This window comes from Bactrocera dorsalis, chromosome 1 (assembly GCF_023373825.1).
Source record: "Bactrocera dorsalis isolate Fly_Bdor chromosome 1, ASM2337382v1, whole genome shotgun sequence".
NCBI classification, from domain to species: Eukaryota; Metazoa; Arthropoda; class Insecta; order Diptera; family Tephritidae; genus Bactrocera; species Bactrocera dorsalis.
Genome location: NC_064303.1, coordinates 40978552 through 40997361, shown reverse-complemented (window position 1 = coordinate 40997361; position 18810 = coordinate 40978552). Strand labels below are relative to the sequence as shown.

The following is an 18810-nucleotide window of genomic DNA, read 5'->3' as shown; positions in this document are numbered from 1 at the left end:
AACGATTGAATCAGCCCTGATACCTTTCTTCCATCATTTTTTTAGATCCTAGTGAAACAGCTTTCTCTGTTTATCATTATAATTATTCGAAAATACATCCAAATGAAGCCAAATATGGTATATAACTATTATTCAACCTGATACTTATACAAGTATGTATTTGTTTTTAGAATCATAAAGTATGTTAGCATATTTTGTACAATTTCTTTATAATTTGCACTTAGGTTGGGAAAAAACTTTTCCACACTTCATTTTCCGGAACAGTTATAACTTTTAATAATATAATCTGTATCTTTTTACCAATATCCTTCCACATTCAAAGCTTTGATAAATTGTTTTATTATTCCTAATTTAATCACGTATTAAATCACAGTATTCATTTTGAGAAAATAACTTTGACGTAGATGTATCACTCTCTTATTCACAACTATCCGTAAACTGTACCGATATCTGGGTATTTGACGGCATCGTTGTTTCAGAGTAATTCATGCAAATTACTTTTAGAACAAAAGCTAAATGTCCTTTGAGTTAAACATGTTGACCTTAAAACCTTAACACTTTTCGCATATTTTCAGAATGAAACCTGAGAATAAGTGAGTCAAATCATGACTGGAAAACTTACCGTGCGATTCTGTAACGTGAGACAGCCACAAGTCTCTAAATTTGAGATTTTAAGTTAGAGACAATTTTTGAGACTTGAGACGATATTGCTATTCTGTAAGTGACAGTCACAAAATTGATTACATTTCATTATTCAGAGATGTTTTTAGAATGTTTTTAAATAAATATGTCGATAACAAATATTAAATTTTCTATAACATAGTCGTAAAACATAATTATCAATAAAAATAAAAATATATGTTGACTTTGTTTCATAATATTTACGAAATTTATGTAAAATTGATTTATTTTCCATCTTTTCGTGTTTGAGTTGCTTACAAAATATAAAAAACGACATTCGATTAATATCTATGATGATCTCTATTCAGTATATTCAAAATGGCAGACAAGAGTTCTTTTTGCTTTTGTGACCAGCTAACTACCAGGTCTGAATACTTTGAGACTAACGCTAGAGACTGTTTAGTGAAAAGTAACTAGTCACAAATTGAGATTCTACCTAGAGACTGGTTACAGAGTCCCGCAATAAATCTGTATTACTAACAAGCCGATGTACATACATATTGATCAAATCTAATATTTTCATGGGTAAAGTGGGCATTTGAAAGCTACAAAATTTGCTAAGAATTGCAGGGCAACAAAAAAAATTATGTACGGCTCTGTAATCATTAATAAAATTTACAATACTTTCATTCATTTATAGTAAAATTTCTGGCATATGCTTAAAAAAGAGAAATACATAAGTATCTCAACCGAATAATAAATGGAAATGAACTACTTGCCTTGGAAGTAATCACATGAAAATAGTTCACAATTTCTTGTTGGATTGTAATTTATGGATTTAAAACAAAAAAAAAAATAATAATGTATCTCACATGCTTTCAAATATATACAGTATGTGTACAAACAGTACATTTTCATTCGAATTCGTTTCATTCGAACAACATGAAATTAAATATACGCCTTCAGAATGATGTACCAACCACATAATATACGCATAGTTATGTATATAAGTTGTATACTTGTACATATAGGGGTTGCAGAAAAAATAATTATTACATAGCAAATGTTAACATTTTTTAGAAGTAAGGCCGCAATTAAACGATGTGTATGAAAGTATGTAACTTTTGCACATACATATGTACATATGTACGTATGTATTATACTTCATTTATTTGAATACTGAAAGTTTTGGATTCATTCTGTGTAATTTATGACATTTTTATGTTTACTCTTCGCTTGTTATGCTCCAGCAACAATATCATAACTGTGTAATTTGTTGTTGTTAAGTGAATATTGAGGCTTCTAGGAAATGCTTAATGAATTATATAATTTTTTGGAAATGAAGGTTTGGAAACGAAAAGTGGGGATCATCCCAGATGTCAACAATCTTTTCAAAACATATGTATCTATATTTGTACAATAGGGCCGGTCAAATTATAGCGAAAGTGCATTTGTAGCATAAATTTTTAAGACTTTTAGTGTCATTGCTATTTTACATACATACATACATATGTACATACATACATTAGTATGGTCCACTTAATTTTCTCTTCTACTTCACATTTTCTAAATATCGTTTAGTAGCTGCTAAAAAATGATTTAGATTTCTAAACGTTAGTTACGAAAATCCCTGAGGTACTTAGCTAAAGTCACGCAACCTGTTAACGTAAAACAATAGTAAGTACGCCTACGTAAATGTGTTGCTTGGCGAGTAAACAAAACATCGTTTGAATGGTTTATTTGTAAACACAGCAATGCGGAATAAAGTGGTTTCACACGACGAAAAGTACTCAAGTTGAGTGGTTAGAAGATAGAAACAAGATGGATGCGCATGGTAGGTACGTTTTCTTGATAAACGAATTCACCGCTAAAGGGGATGCGTCACATGGTGGCTGGCCAAAAGCTTGAAAATATAGTTCATTTGAAAGGATTTTACTCTTTAAGCATAAGATTTTTACTCGCTAAGTCTTACTCTCGCTCTCTCTTGTTCTAGATGTAACTTTCCTTCAGTGAAATAATGGCATTTGTGTTGTTTACTATAAATGCCTGTTAACTAATAATTAAGTGTGAACTTCTCAAGGTGATTGACTTTAATTCAGCTCTTATCACTTATTATATATATATGTATATAAAACTAAAACCCCATATAACGGTATGTGTTAAAAATACTATAAGCGCAATAATTCAATAACTGATTACACTAGAGACTTTAAATTTTACCTCAGAAATGGTGTGAGAGAGCCGGTGTGAAAATTCGACGATAGGCGAAATCGAACTACAACCCCGCCTACTTCCTATATAACATAATTTTATATTCCATTTGAATCCTTCGCCAGTACACAAAGCAAGAAATAATTATTAACGAAATCAAATTTCACATTAATAATTCCTGTAAATTATACCACCTTATCCAAAAATTGCCCAATTCAAGTAAAACTGTTCAAGGCCCTGGGTATGGAATATATGGACCCCAGTATCTTTAATTGACTTTTGATCGAAAATGCCAATCAATGCGGGAGTTATGCAATTGAAATTCAGAGAGAATCACTTCCTGACTATAGTAATTCTGTGTATCAAAAATTGGTTGAAGCGGGTCAATACTTCCCTGATCCCCCATATATCTACTATATTATAAAGACTTTCGAACTTCCATCTGTCTTTATACTGGACATATCAACCAATATTTGAGTTATCTCAATATATCTTATAAAATAATATAATTGAGCGAGGACTTGACCTAGCCCACAAATATGTAAGTAGTATTATCAGTATTTTCGAACATCCGGCTGTCATTGGTTTACCGTGCGATTCTGTAACGTGAGACAAAATTTTAAATTTGAGATTTTGAGTTAGAGACAATTTTTGAGACTTGAGATGATTTTGCTATTCTGTAAGTGACAGTCACAAAATCGATTACATTTCATTATTCAGAGATGTTTTTACACTGAAAATAAATATGTCGATAACAAATATTAAATTTCCTATAGCATAGTCAAACAACATAATTATCAATAAAAATAAAAATATATGTGTTGACTTTGTTTCATAATATTTACGAAATTTATGTACAATTGATTTATTTTTCATCTTTTCGTGTTTGAGTTGCTTACAAAATATAAAGAAACGGCAATCGATTAATATCTATGATGATCTCTATTCTGTATATTCAAAATGGCAGACAAGAGCTCTTTTTAGTTTTGTGACCTGCTAACTATCAGGTCTCAATATTTTGAGACTAACGCTAGAGACTGTTTAGCGAATAGTAACTAGTCTCAAATTGAGACCTTTCCTCAAAATGTCTCAAATAGAGACTAGAGACTGGTTACAGAATCCCGCTATTAGTTTGTGACATGATAATAGTTCATAGATAAAATCGGTTCGATATTACTCCAATTCCCATATACTACATACAGTATAATATATTTACGTTTTTCTAAAAAACTATATGCCTTATGATGAAGTTGCAAGATTATAAAATGTTCAGCCGCACCCGAACGTTTTTAACGCGAGAAAAATAATTTCTCCATTAAGAAAGAATCGTAACAATATGGCGCACGCTCTAGAAGACATAATAGCGCAGGGTTGCACCACAAGTGCTATATTTTATGAAATTTGATCATGAGTACAAATTGGAAATTCTGGTCAAAAATTAGTATTTACACGCATACATACATATGTACATATCGTCACATAAAATGCGGTATTACTCTCTTAAAAAATAAATAATTTTGAAAAAATATATAATTTATCTAGCTGGACACTTATAGCGGGATTCTGTAACCAGTCTCTAGTCTCTATTTGAGACATTTTGAGGCAAAGTCTCAATTTGAGACTAGTTACTATTCACTAAACAGTCTCTAGCGTTAGTCTCAAAATATTGAGACCTGGTAGTTAGCCGGTCACAAAACTAAAAAGAGTTCTTGTCTGTCATTTTGAATATACTGAATAGAGATCATCATAGATATTAATCGATTGTCGTATTTTTATATTTTGTAAGCAACTCAAACACGAAAAAGTTAAAAATGAATAAATTTTACATAAATTTCGTAAATATTATGAAACAAAGTCAACATATATTTTCATTTTTATTGATAACTATGGTTTTTGACGATGTTATAGATATTTTAATATTTGTTATCGACATATTTATTTCCATTCAAGTGTAAAAACATCTCTGAATGATGAAATGTAATAGATTTTGTGACTGTCACTTACAGAATAGCAAAATCGTCTCAAGTCTCAAAAATTGTCTCTAACTTAAAATCTCAAATTTAGAGACTTGAGACTGTCTCACGTTACAGAATCGCACGGTTAAGCTAATGTTGCAATTTTCGATAAGATAAATATGAAAAGGCACATAAGTATGTATGTATGTATGTATATAAATATTTTAGGGTGAGTTTGTCATTTTACATATGCACACATACAGATGTACGTACATATGCACTAACAATCCATAAGGATATACATTCATATGTTTGCCCTGATAGCAAGCTTTGTGATGGAGGAAGTACAAACAGCAACACAAGACACATCACTGGTTTATTTTGATTAATTGTGAAGACCGCACGCGGTAGTGGGCTTTATGGTTGAAGTGGTGGCAACCAAAACAACAAAAAAAAACAGCGTCAGCAAATGGTTGTGCATAAAAAGCGAAAAACTTTTAATGCGTTTTTTTTAACTAAAATTCAATTGCATAAATTGGTGGGCTGAGTGTATCGTGAAGTGCTGAACACAAAGAGCGCGACAGACTGCAACCTACATCTGTCAAATATTAAATTACACACGTTCTAATGGACACAGTTATTGAGACAGCTGCACGACTGCACGACTGCAGGCAGACAGTTGTCGCTCTTGCTTACTTCAAAATATTCTTATATTTGCCAACGACAGTAGGACTATAGTAGAGTTGACAGTAGAGAGTGATGCCACTAATATGTAAAATGTAAAATTATTCAAAGCTCTAACAAACCTGACGTTATTTTACAAATAAAAGCATAAAATAGCTCTGTTATATCATTTGTAATAACAATTGATAATTTAAAACAACAAATTAGTATGGCCACAACAAAATTGTGTACATGCATAATGGACAGCTATGTTGTCTTGTGTACATGCCGGCCATTATTATGTCGCTGCCTTCTTACAAATGTTCATGCAGAAGGATTCACGACGCCATTTACAGTTCACTGTCGTGCTGCCATGTCGTGTCGCGCTCTATGTGTTCAGCACTTGAGAGAGGTGTTTTAGGTATCTATGAAATTATATAAAGATCAGTTGCATACAAGTACTTCGGACTGTTAAATTGCTCGATAACAATGAAACAGGATGTGCATGTAACAATTAATGTAGTGGTAGTTTAAATGATTAAATGTTAATATTTTGATAATTTACATAAGTATGTACCTATTAAAGTACATATAAATATATTTCAGATGTAAAATTTGGATGTATATATATACAATGGTGGTCAAAACATTTGCAACCCTAATGACTATTTTATTTAAAAACATTTTTTTAAGTTTTGATAAAGTATTTCTTTATCTATATATATTTTTTTAACTCTTGATAAAGTATTTCTTTATCTATATATATTTTTTTATTGGAGGTCTTGTTTATACAAATAATCATAAAAACCTAAACATTCATTTTCTTATAGTGGTAAAAAGGCATTAAATAAACCAAAGTCACAATTTGTATGTTCAAAACATTTGTAACTTTTAAGTATTCTAAAAATATTCCAAAATTTCAATATTTGGTTGCATAGACATTATGTTTAATCGGCAGACTGCAGCATAACAATAGTTAAAATGTCCCTATAATTTACAGCTGTCATCATGTCAGTTATACGATTACACTATAATATTACCCCCTCCGTGTTTTACTGTGGCAGTTGCGTACCTTAGGTTATATTTTTCACCTCGCGGATGCGGAACATAGGTTATGAGCCTCGGAGGTTGAATTTTGATTCATCTGACCATAAAATTGAGTTACAATTCGGCTTAGTCTAATTTAAGTGTGATACAAATGGTTTTTCCGTTCGTCTGTAACTACGCAGACCAAACTCCAAGGCCCGTCTTCTGATAGTGGGGAGACTGATGTCGAGTTGATCTTCGGTTTTAGTTTCTTTTGGAACTACTTTGGGGTATTTGGTAAAGAAATTTTTTATTTGCCGGTCTTCTTTTACGGTTGCAGCACGAGGTTTACCTCCTCTGTGAACTGTGTGGCTGTTCTCAAGTCGGAATAATACGGCAAATCGTTTATTTATGTATGGAATATTTTAACGATATTTTTTTTGCGAAAGCCCATCTCTAAAATCTTTTTTTTTTTGCTGAAAAGCCAGAATTGTATATGTATATTACCTCGCATTTTCAACCGAAAATATTACAAAGTTCACAAAATACGAAAAAATATGTTAATTCTAGAAACGCGAAGAACTAAATGCAAACTCTTCGTAAAATAAAAACGCATGAAGTTCCATTAATTATGTACTTACATACATACATATGTGGAATGCGATTACCGGGAAAAACAAAGAACACAAAAATTACTTTAACAACAAAAAAATGGTAGAAACAAATATTTGATTGTGGTGGCAAATGTTTTCAACACCACTGTATGTATGTATATATGTTTTCAAAAACTCTAGTATCATATATTACTATTATATTATTATTATTATTTTCGTTTTACAAATGTTATGATGTTATGAGTTTAATTAATCAACCTCTATATATGTAGGTAAGTCAAAAATAGATTTGAAATAAATAAAAATATATGTATGTATATTATATATATAAAAACATATGTATGTATATTTAATTTGAATTTCATCTAAATTGATAACGTTTTCAAAATAATTAAAACGTATCGCCGAATTCACTTTACTCTTTTGTATACCAATTTTTCGGTACAGCCGAGGTTAACATTTTTTGTTTCACTTAATTTCCCTTTTGTACCGAAGGAATTGTTAACATACCTTACATTTTCGGTTCATCTTTGCATGCATCGCAGTCATTTTTGAGCATTGCTCTTTTATATACTGTATACACCAACTTATTTGGTATGCGTATACGCATATAAAATCAAACATACAAATATATATGTATGTACATATATGTACATACATACATATGTATATGTACATATACGTCACAGACATGCACACATACAATTTTAAGTATTTAAGAGGGTACGAACAAGTTTCAGTTGTGTATACATACATACATATTAAGATGACTTTCAGGAGCAGGTGGTATTTTTAAAAAACCAAAATTCGATTTCCTCACTCAATTGTATGGTTTGCTTTTAACACTGTCCGCTGCTTTAGATTTCGAATTCACATCTGCTTACGACAAAGGATGGCTACAGAAGGCAATGAAAATATAACATATCAGCTCCACTTTTATGGTTAACGCGAATGCATTGTACATTTGCTGACTTTTTGATTTTCAGTGTTGTTGTTGGGGTAAGTATTTTTTATTTAAACTCATCCGGGACATTGCCTCTTCCTTACTTTCAGTCGCACTGATACAAGGCTAATGTTGAACTAGTCCCTTTCGAATAAGTTGCAGTTCGCAACCTTATCAATATAAAAATCAAATCAATCATTTATATGTACATACATATGTACATATGTACATACATATGTACGTTCGCATGCATAGCAAGCAAGAGCAGCTATATACATACATACACACTCGTACGTGTCACCCGTTTTATTTCCATTTCAACTTCACGTAAGTTAGTAAACACAATTTTCATATCTTGTAACCATGATACCACTGCGGGGTTTAGGTGATTGGACATTTGCAGCTGCCCGTTGGAGCGCCGCATCAATGTCATGCCGCCACGATGTGCACGTTTGTAAAGTAAATTTGTGCGTTCTTCTTCATCTATTACCGCTAAGCAATCACCGGTTGGATGAATACGAATATATTATGCAAGAAAACGTTCAAAAATTATATAAGAAATAAACCACGCTAATTTTACAAATTTGTACATACATACATATATCGGAAATGAGGGGTCACAACACGCATTTTAATTTCATTAACTTACCCACTCATCAATCCATAACATACATACATACATACATATGTTTGTGCGCAGATACTTTTGTATTTTTGTTTTGTAAAAAAACCGTCAATAGGACTATTCGTTAATTATTTAATTTTTTATTAACAAAATAAATTTGTTATTTAAAAGTAGTCATTCGGAACGTACATATATGGATACAACCTAAAGGTCCCGGAATGTACAAAGACCATACATTTTTTTAAGTTGAAAAAAATATGTGGTTTATTTATTCCAATCGTATTATTTTCACAGATTCCTTTTACTTTCAAAAAGAATGCGTATATACATACTTATTTGAAACTTTACAAGAAGGTCACTTAAAACAACTTGACATATAAAATTAGCATTTAGTGTGTTATTTAATTCTATGTATGCATATATATCCTTACTTGTTTAATATATCACATATTATTAACAGAAAAATGAGATACTTCACATACCATCACCAATAAACATACAAGTATAACGACTAAAGTCAACCGAATGTTTAAAAATTTTGATATAATATTAGTTATATGGGGGATAGGGGAAGTTTTCACATGATTTTATTCTTTTTAAGCACAAATATACATATATTGTTATTAGAAAAACACGTTATTATAGTTAGGTATAGTCAACCGGAAGTTAGATAATTTATCTATTAGAAATGTCAATTTAATGCTACTTTCCAAATTTGGTTGGCATCGATTGAGCAGGTCCGACATACATATAGATTTTGTCCTAAATATGGGCGGTGCCACGCTCATTTTCCAATTTTGACACCCCTCCTATAAGGCCCTCGTGTGCCACCTTGTCTCTGACGAATTTATCTATTGATTTAGCGCGCATTTAGTAGTTTTTAACAAAACCGATAAGAATTTTTATAGATATTTGCCTAAGTGAATATCGTAGATACATACATATCTATTTATATAAAGGATATTCAGACCAGCTTTGTTAATTCGTTAATCATTACTCGGTGGTTATTTACATTAGTTTTCTTTTTGTAAAATTAACTGTTTACCGTTTTACCGAGTAACGAAGTACCTACTGGCAAGCATCATACTTAGTTTTTCATTACTTGGTAACATAACTCTACTGTTTGGTTTGCGTTGTTGCCTCAACGTCGTCCACTACAAAATAGCTTTTGATAAATTTCTCAAAAGTAAGTATTTAATAAAATTTAATTAGCTGTTTTGGAACAAAATTTACACCCACTACTGAGGTAGAGCAAAAAGTGTGTTCACAGTTAAGTGTTTTAACAAAGTATCTACTAACGAATTACCAGATTAACAAGTTCGGTCTGAATACCCCACCATGTACATTTTACACAACTTTTCCACGAAACCGAAGCATCGATATGTTCTTAAATTAAATATATATATTATAAATTTACCATTTCCTTGTGTATTTTACCTTTGTATGTATTGGAATATTTAAGACATTTATTTTTACGGACAGCAGGCTACACCAATATATAAGGAATCTAGTGAGACATGTGCAGTCTCCAGATACATTTTTTTATATACATAATATACATAAATATGTATGTATGTATGTAGGCCAATAATTTCAGTAATTCGTTTTCGCGTCCACTTGGGTTTGCCGCATGCTTACGAATCATTAATCCGCCGTCTTTAGGAGTTAACGCGCAGACGCAAACGCATAAAAGACAAAGGCCCCCATTTGCAGCTGCTGAAGATGAACGCGGAAAGTGTGTTCTTTGATAGAACGTGTCTCTTAAAACGGAAAGACGCACACCGAAGTGTGCTGTTGTGAATAACAACAAAAAACTACGCTGTGTTGGTCTGAGTGTGTATGTTTTTGAAACATGATTTTTGAATGCTCAATTCAAAATGAAACAGATGTTGAACATACTATACGTTCGATACCATCGCGTAGCACCACAATACCATACATACATACATACATACATACGTACATAGACATCTCTCCAGTAACAACAATGCCTTAAAGTGTAGGCAGCCATATATGTATGTATACATATGTATGTATGTACATATTATATAAAGAGTGAAAATAAATTTTTACAAAAAAATGTCCAAAACGTTGAAAATTTCGATGATTTTACGAAATTTCAAACACGTGTTCGTTACCAAGCGGAATTTTATAAAAAAAAAACCCTGTTATCCTCGCAAAAGTATCGCACATCGATTCGAGTGTATCGATCGCACACCTACGCGAATGGAAATGCCACATGTACGCACATAAGAATGCATACTTTTACATCTTAACATATTTATTCTTATACATATATTTGAAAGTATACGGTTGATGTGCCTTTCCACAGATTTATCCTTGAAATTAGTATGCCCAACGATCATCAGCTATGGCAATGTAGGAAATACTGTACCTATCGGCACTCTGTGTTTATATGTATGTATGTACATACATATGTGCGTACGTGAATAAATACATAGGGTCTTTAGAAAACTATCACCATTGTCTTTATATTTTCTTTTCTCTTTCCATTTTTATCGCATCGATCGGTAGAGGGTGAAAAACCTCGGCAACTTGTTCGCTGCAGTTAAATCTCTGAAGCAGATGTTTTCTTTCGGATACACGTTTCTCTATGATTGTATTATATAGATGTGTGCATACACATGTACATAATTCCATACATATGCGTTTGTGTAATAGAAAAATGTGTTGGAATTTCAAATAGGCAAACAGGATGTCAATATGTGCATGCCCAGCACATTCTCATTTAAAAGGATACGTTTCGTGCAAAGTAAATATCAGATAACCATTAAACAGGTAGGTAACATGAACACAGAAAATAATTTCAGATTTCAGGGGGAAAATATGGTACATACCTGAGGCCACTAACACATCTACATACATACATACATATGTGTATCCTTTTTACTAACTGTTCTAGTTTTCTAACGTCTATTATAAAAGCAGCTGTTGTATAGGCTATTTATGGGTAGACTCTATTTCTTTCTTTATAAAGTAGAAGAACCAACAAATTTTTACAAGCATTATGATAACATCATAAATTTCTTGTATATCGGAAAACGATCAACTCATTGTAAATAAAATTAAACTTTTCGCCAAATGTTTTTAAAAAGCAGCAAAATTGCTGCAGTGTAATTATGGATCTTTAATGACGTTAACATGATTGATCAACAATTTCTCATTAGAATGATACAAGCGTAATGTACCACACTTTCGCAATCTACCCAAAGTTCTATCAAAGTATTCATTCTATCTCTCAGCAATCGTAAATAAGTAGATCCACCACATATTCATGTAGTCTTTCATGAGGAAAAAATTGTTGTATTTTGATATAAATTTTAAATAAAAAAAGTTTTTACATACTGTCCATGCAATGATATGTTTTTTATGTGAATAAATATTCTATGGATATGCATTTTTATATGGGTATTTATGCATGTTTGACTGAATTAGCAGTTACATGGGTTTCACGGCTTCCAAAAACCAAAAATATTTGTTCGTGAATTACTCAATCGATTGTAATGAAATTTTACACAGGTCATCTAGATATACATACATAATATACAAGGTCTTGAACGAACAATTTAGAAAAACAAAAACGTCGAGAATCTCTCTCCAAAATTTGTATTGTTTTGTAAAAATTACAATAGGGGGATTCTCTTGCTTTTGCAAGATTGCAGATTGCAAAAATACTATACCGAAATATGCAAGGGCACGAGAGCACCCATTGCAGAATCTAGTTATATTGTATATGAACGGCTGATTCGGTCAATTTATTGTAAATGACTATAGTGCATGGCTATTGTGAATCGGCGCACCTTCTGCATTCATCCTTAACCGGTGCACCAAGAGTGAAATCGCGCGCCTAGCAATTAATATAACGCGATAAACTTTACGCAAATAACTTTGAAGTATGCCATCTTATAACCAAAAATTGTACACCGAATATGTAGACCCCGGAGCCTATAGTTGACCTTTTACCGAAAATATCGGTCAATGTGTGAAACATATAATTGAAATTTGTAGGAAATCCTTTCCTGATAACAGTATTTCTGTGTATCAAAAATGGGTTGAATCGTATCAATGCTTCCCTTAGCACCCATGTACCTAATAGAAAGCTTTTCGAACTTCCGAAGAGGTTTATACCACAGTTATCGGCCAATATGGGAGTTATTTTAATAAAACTGAATAAAACCGGATGAATTCTTGCCCTAGACCCCATATAACTAACAAGCGTTATGTATCTGAAAGTATTACCCCGTCTTTAATCCTGGCAAGTTGCAAAAGTATGAAATGTTCGGTTATACCCCAACTTAGCCCTTCCTTACTTGGTTAAATTCGTTTTTTTTTCACATAGTACTCATGTGAACATTTCATGCTCTGTGGCTAAGTGTGTTATTGCACTTTTGCTGTTAGCGAACTTCAACTTGTATGCCTTTTATGCCTTTTTGGCCATTTACACTTTACTTTGGTCTCATTTATATTTGAAAACATGCTCTACTTACCCATAAAGCAATGCTGCTCCTGCAATGCCGCCACCACATTGTGCCGTTATATACATGGCAGCACGAATTGGTGATATGGCGCGTATGATGCATGCTGCCAACGTAACGGCAGGATTTATATGAGCACCTGTTAATGATTAAATATAATTTAAAGAACATAAAAACTATGTATGTATCTGCGATGATTCGAGTTATTTATGAATGGATATGTTAGAAATTGTAGATATTTAGGAAATAAATAAATATAATAAGGAAGTGCTGGTTCAGATGCAGCCGATACTCTTGTAATGTTAAGCTTTTTTTAATTAAAGGATTTAACCACGAATGTAATATATACATAAATTAAATATTAATATATGTATATAATTAATAGAAAGAGGCGCTGGGCGTGGTTTTTCCCGATTCATTGGCTCGGCCAAATTTTGTTAAAATCGCTCAAATAATTTATGGAATACGTGTATTAAACTTGCGAAAGGGTGAAGACACGGAAAACCATTTATTAGTGCAAAGTGAATGCTACAAAATTCGATATGATTTTAATTAATGTATGTATGTACATATGTATAGGGTGGGCCATATAAAATTTTAAATTTCGAAGATAGGGCGTAAAAGATTGAGTGTAGCGTTTGCTGTATGGCACGTAGCGCCGACCTGCTGGAACCAAATATTGCCCAAGTCTTCGTCTTCAATTTGCTTGAAGAAAAATTCGGTTAACATTGCGCGATATCGCTCACCATTGATGGTTACGGTTCCTTCTTCATGACCATCCTCGGTCAAACGATCTTCTGCCCAATCTGCGAACTGTAGAATAGTGAATAGCGACCCATTTCGTAAATTTTAAACTTTTTACTGAATATCTGTCACTTTCCGAATGGTATTTGACGTTTCCAATGTCGAAATATAGATAATTCAAATTTAATACGTTAGATGGCCCACCCGTTATACTTTACATCTAACAAACAACTGTCAACTGAGCAAAACTATTTTGCTCTACTAAATCACGTCGCAAGAGTATAATGTACTTGCAGTTCAGTTTCGGAGGACAGTAGGCAATTGCATAGACTCAAATCTGTACCATAGCAAAGTCTGAAAATAGTCTAAAGAGTATTTTATCTGTTTGTGGAAAATACATTTTCGAAAAGCACTACAGTTTCAAACCACAATCTTGCTCCCTTACAATCGGGTACAGATGCAAAATGACATCTCACTTCTTTAATATACATACATATGTATGTAGTTTAATGCGAATAATATGAGTAATATTATTGGTCTACCACATACCTGATATGTGAATAAAGCACTGAGTTAATGCTGCCATTGCCAATCCAGAAGCCAAAGCAGTTGCCAGCAGCACCGATGAAACGCTGGCACCTACCCCCGCACCGGCTGCCGCCCCACAAACGATAAAAACGTAAAAAAATGATGCCAGACATTCACTGATGATCGATCTGTAAGGGGAAATGAAAAATAAGCTCATGTTAAACACAATTTCGAACAAATTTGCATATACAATAAAAAACTGCAGTTATTGATACTTATCTGCATAAACATAAACGTCTAGATATGTACATATGTATGTATGAATCAATATAAACTGAACTTTATTAACCGTGGGATTCTGTAACGTGAGACAGTCTCAAGTCTCTAAATTTGAGATTTTGATTTAGAGACAATTTTTGAGACTTGAGTCGATTTTGCTATTCTGTAAGTGCCAGTCACAAAATCTATTACATTTCATCATTCAGAGATGTTTTTACACTTGAATGGAAATAAATATGTCGATAACAAATATTAAATTTTCTATAACATCGTCAAAAAACATAATTATCAATAAAAATGAAAATATATGTTGACTTTGTTTCATAATATTTACGAAATTTATGTAAAATTTATTTATTTTTAACCTTTTCGTGTTTGAGTTGCTTACAAAATATAAAGAAACGACAATCGATTAATATATATGATGATCTCTATTCGGTATATTCAAAATGGCAGACAAGAGCTCTTTTTAGTTTTGTGACCTGCTAACTACCAGGTCTCAATATTTTGAGACTAACGCTAGAGACTGTTTAGTGAATAGTAACTAGTCTCAAATTGAGACTTTGCCTCAAAATGTCTCAAATAGAGACTAGAGACTGGTTACAGAATCCCGCTATAAATATGTATAATTGCTTAAATGTTGTGACAACAACCACACATTAGGTATTGTACACTAAATATGAGAGATTTCGTACCGTTAATAACTAATTTAAATAACTAAGGACCTCTGTAACCGAACATTTTATACTCCTGCAACTTGACATCTTTACAGCCGGCTAAATACCTTCAGGTGAAACAATTCGACTTAATTTTTCGATTGATTAAAACCAAAGTGAAAATTGTACTAAATCATCATCAATCGATTTTATGTACATATGTATTTATAGTAAGCCAATACCACATACTATTAACATGCCACATGCTAAATAATGCTCTCTGGGTTTCAATAATGCACCTCATCACTTTTTAGAGCAAAGTCAGCTGGATGTTCGAAAATTTTATTATTTTATTGGTTATTTAGGGTTTGCCAAGTTTCACTCAAAGATACAAGATACATAGTTATTAGTAAAATACGCTATCTAATTTTCATTGAGATAACTCACATATTAGCCGATATATGTATGTATAGTATACCTATTTTTGACAGTCAAACATACTATTATCAGGAAAACATTCTCTTCAAATTAGAACTTTTTATAAATATATGTACATATGTATGTACATATCTCACACAATGGACGATATTTTCGGTAAAAAGTCAACTATAGGAGCCCACATATTCGGTACCTAGAGGCTTGAACAGTTGCTGTTCAATTTTTGGTCATAAGATGACAGACTTCAAACGCATTATTCATGCAAAGTTTTAGCCTATTATATTAATTGGTGCTTTATTTGATTACTAGAATGTGAAAAAATCCAATCCATTTTTTCATTGTAATATGGGAATATTAGAAGAATACTATGCACCGAATTTGGTTGATATCGGACGACCCTTGTGTGCTTTTCCTATTGTCAAAATTTGACACCGGCCTTTTTTAATGTCTCAGAGGCATTTAGTTATTGGGGAGTGGGCTACACTTCGATTTCGCTTATTTTCACAAAGGGATATATGTACATATGTAATTATTTGCCATTTTAAATTTGGGTGATATATGTACATATGTAGCTTTATTATTTTGGAAGATACATACATACATATATACTTACATTAAACTCATCAAAAGATGGAGACTTATCCACGTTTTTAATATTTTCAAACCTGAGGTTTCGATTAATGGCTTTTTGCGGGCGTAGCAATGGCAGTTTTTATCGAGATATAGCTTGCACTGACGAACAGACGGGCAGACAGATAGTCATCCGGATTTCAGTTCGTCTCGTCATCCTGAATATTTATATAAATAAAAGCGGCAGCGGCAAATTATTGTCAACAATTCCTCATGCCCATAGATTTGGTATGTAGCATACCTCAATAAACGAGGCGGCAACGGTGAGGGTTGAAAAATTCGATTTTGATAACGAGTTACGGAGCATTTTTTTTGACACGCAATGTTTAAAGATTGGTCAAATGAATGAAAGTATTACTAATAAATTAATTCGTTTTGCATTTTATTTCATTTGTACTAATTTTAGAATGTCAAGTTGGCGCTTTATTTAAAGATGCCGCGTCGACGCTAACGCGACGCTCAACACTTTTATTTAGGTATGCCAGTAAGTTGCTAATTCTCGGGCGATTCTCTTTTGCTGTCGCCCATTACCTTCACACGAGCAACTTGTGTTGCGCAACTCTGTTGGAGTTTTTTTCTCATTCTACTTTATTGTCTACCCTTTACTTTAACCCATTGTCGTTTCTTGGTATTTGGGTCACTCTATCACATATATTAATCAGTTCTGACAATTAAGAAATACATTTTATTTATAATTCAAAATTAAAACAAAGATTATATGACAGACTTTCACATATATCACCCTTTTCACTATCGGCTGAATCAATTTGTATGGCTTTCTCCATACATTTCACAATATCTTTAATTAATTCGATTTTTTCGTCATACTCCATTTTCTAAAATATTATACATATTTGCAAATTACTTGCCAAAAGATAAATTAAATTTTTTAAATATATTCAAAATATTAATTTAAAAAAATATACTCAAATGCAACTATGTACTACGAAAGAAAGAACACGAATGCCGAAAAACGTCGCAGCGAACTGCTACGAATGAGAACACAAAGCGAGTTGCTGAACACTGGAAACTCGGCGCGATTCTCCTCTCCTCGTCGCCCCCTCGCCTATAAACCAAGAGTTGCCGAGACAAAAGTTGCTGCGTGTAATAAGCGAGTAAGTGTGTCCGCTTAAGTGCACACATTCTCGTATACGCACATGTGTTTATCTTAAGTAAATACAAAGATGCAGCTGCTTCAAACAGAGTTGGTGAATCAGTACTTTTTTTGTTGTTGTCAGTATCAAATGCTCGCCCCACAAAAAGTCTTAAAGGGTTCAAGTCTTTAGTGCGAAAAAACGATTACACCAACAACTACGACAAAGTAAACAAAAATATGTTCGCCTTCGTTTCGCTCCTGCTGAATGGTACATTTTGCTGGAAAATTGGGTGCAACAGCTGCAAGTGATAGTGACATTCAACTCTACTATAAGTGAAGCCTCAGTAACAAGTCGGTCAGTTAAGCAAATACACTCATACATGTACATTCATATCAATGTACATACATACATTTGTATAAACATACTTATATGCATGTGGATATGTGAGACTTATTGAGTGTGGAGCGGAGCTCTGGAAATTCATTGACATATTTATATTTTGGGCGACTCTTTAAACGTCTTCAATAGTATCAAACAACTTGCTCTTGTGAATAACTATAAAAAAAATTTCTAGAAAAAATCGGTACCGTCATGTTTTTGCTAAGTCTCAAATATCTTATCTATATATAATATATATGTTCATATGTACATACATAAATATGTATGTATGTATGTTGCCTAAGAAAATTAAATAGTGTTAGATTTTAGTATGCCCAAATGTAATTTAAATTACTGTTATTTGTTAAATTATATTTTTGTTTAAAAAAAATTAAATATTTGGGAGCTTCATACCTAAAATATATGTACATACATATGTAAGTATGTACTTATATCAAAGTTATTAGTAGAAAGTATTATATAAATAAGACCTTTAATAATTACGCCGGCCGGGATTTAGAATAGCATCCCCGGATTTCGGGCATTAGATGGGTATCACATTAATTTTTTTAATATTTGTTGTAAATAAAGCTTTATTTTAATTATTTTATTTTAGTTAAATTCTCTGCATTTGGACAATAAGAAAAGGGTTGCCATGGTTATTTTTTTTTTGAAGCGCGGCGCGAATTAATATACAGAAACGTTATAGTGAAGTGTTAGTAAGTGAAAAGTGCATAATATATGTAAGTGATAAAGTTATTCACAATATACAAATTATCAATGTAAAAGTTGTCAATTTTTCAACTTTAAATGCAAATATCTTTGAAACTATAAGTCAGAGGCAATTATATACATATGTATATATTTTTTGTGATCTGGAGAAGGTCACCTTTCCAGTGCTACCCA

At 32.4% G+C, this 18810-nt stretch overlaps 2 protein-coding genes across 3 annotated transcripts in view; one reads left to right on the top strand and one right to left on the bottom strand.

The window, feature by feature from the left end:
• Positions 1-18810, top strand: part of LOC105227099 (uncharacterized) — a 401109-nt gene that overhangs the window by 210224 nt on the left and 172075 nt on the right. The gene's annotated exons all lie outside the window — the stretch shown is intronic.
• Positions 1-18810, bottom strand: part of LOC105228626 (neurogenic protein big brain) — a 31973-nt gene that overhangs the window by 12287 nt on the left and 876 nt on the right. Inside the window, exons 2-3 of one of the 2 annotated variants that reach the window (XM_049462520.1) lie at positions 14448-14614; positions 13167-13293 (exon numbers count right to left, since the gene is read on the bottom strand). In XM_049462520.1, coding sequence (XP_049318477.1) covers positions 13167-13293; positions 14448-14614 — 294 coding nt within the window. The remainder of the gene's footprint in view (positions 1-13166; positions 13294-14447; positions 14615-18810) is intronic. The other variant, XM_049462521.1, reaches the window with a different exon arrangement.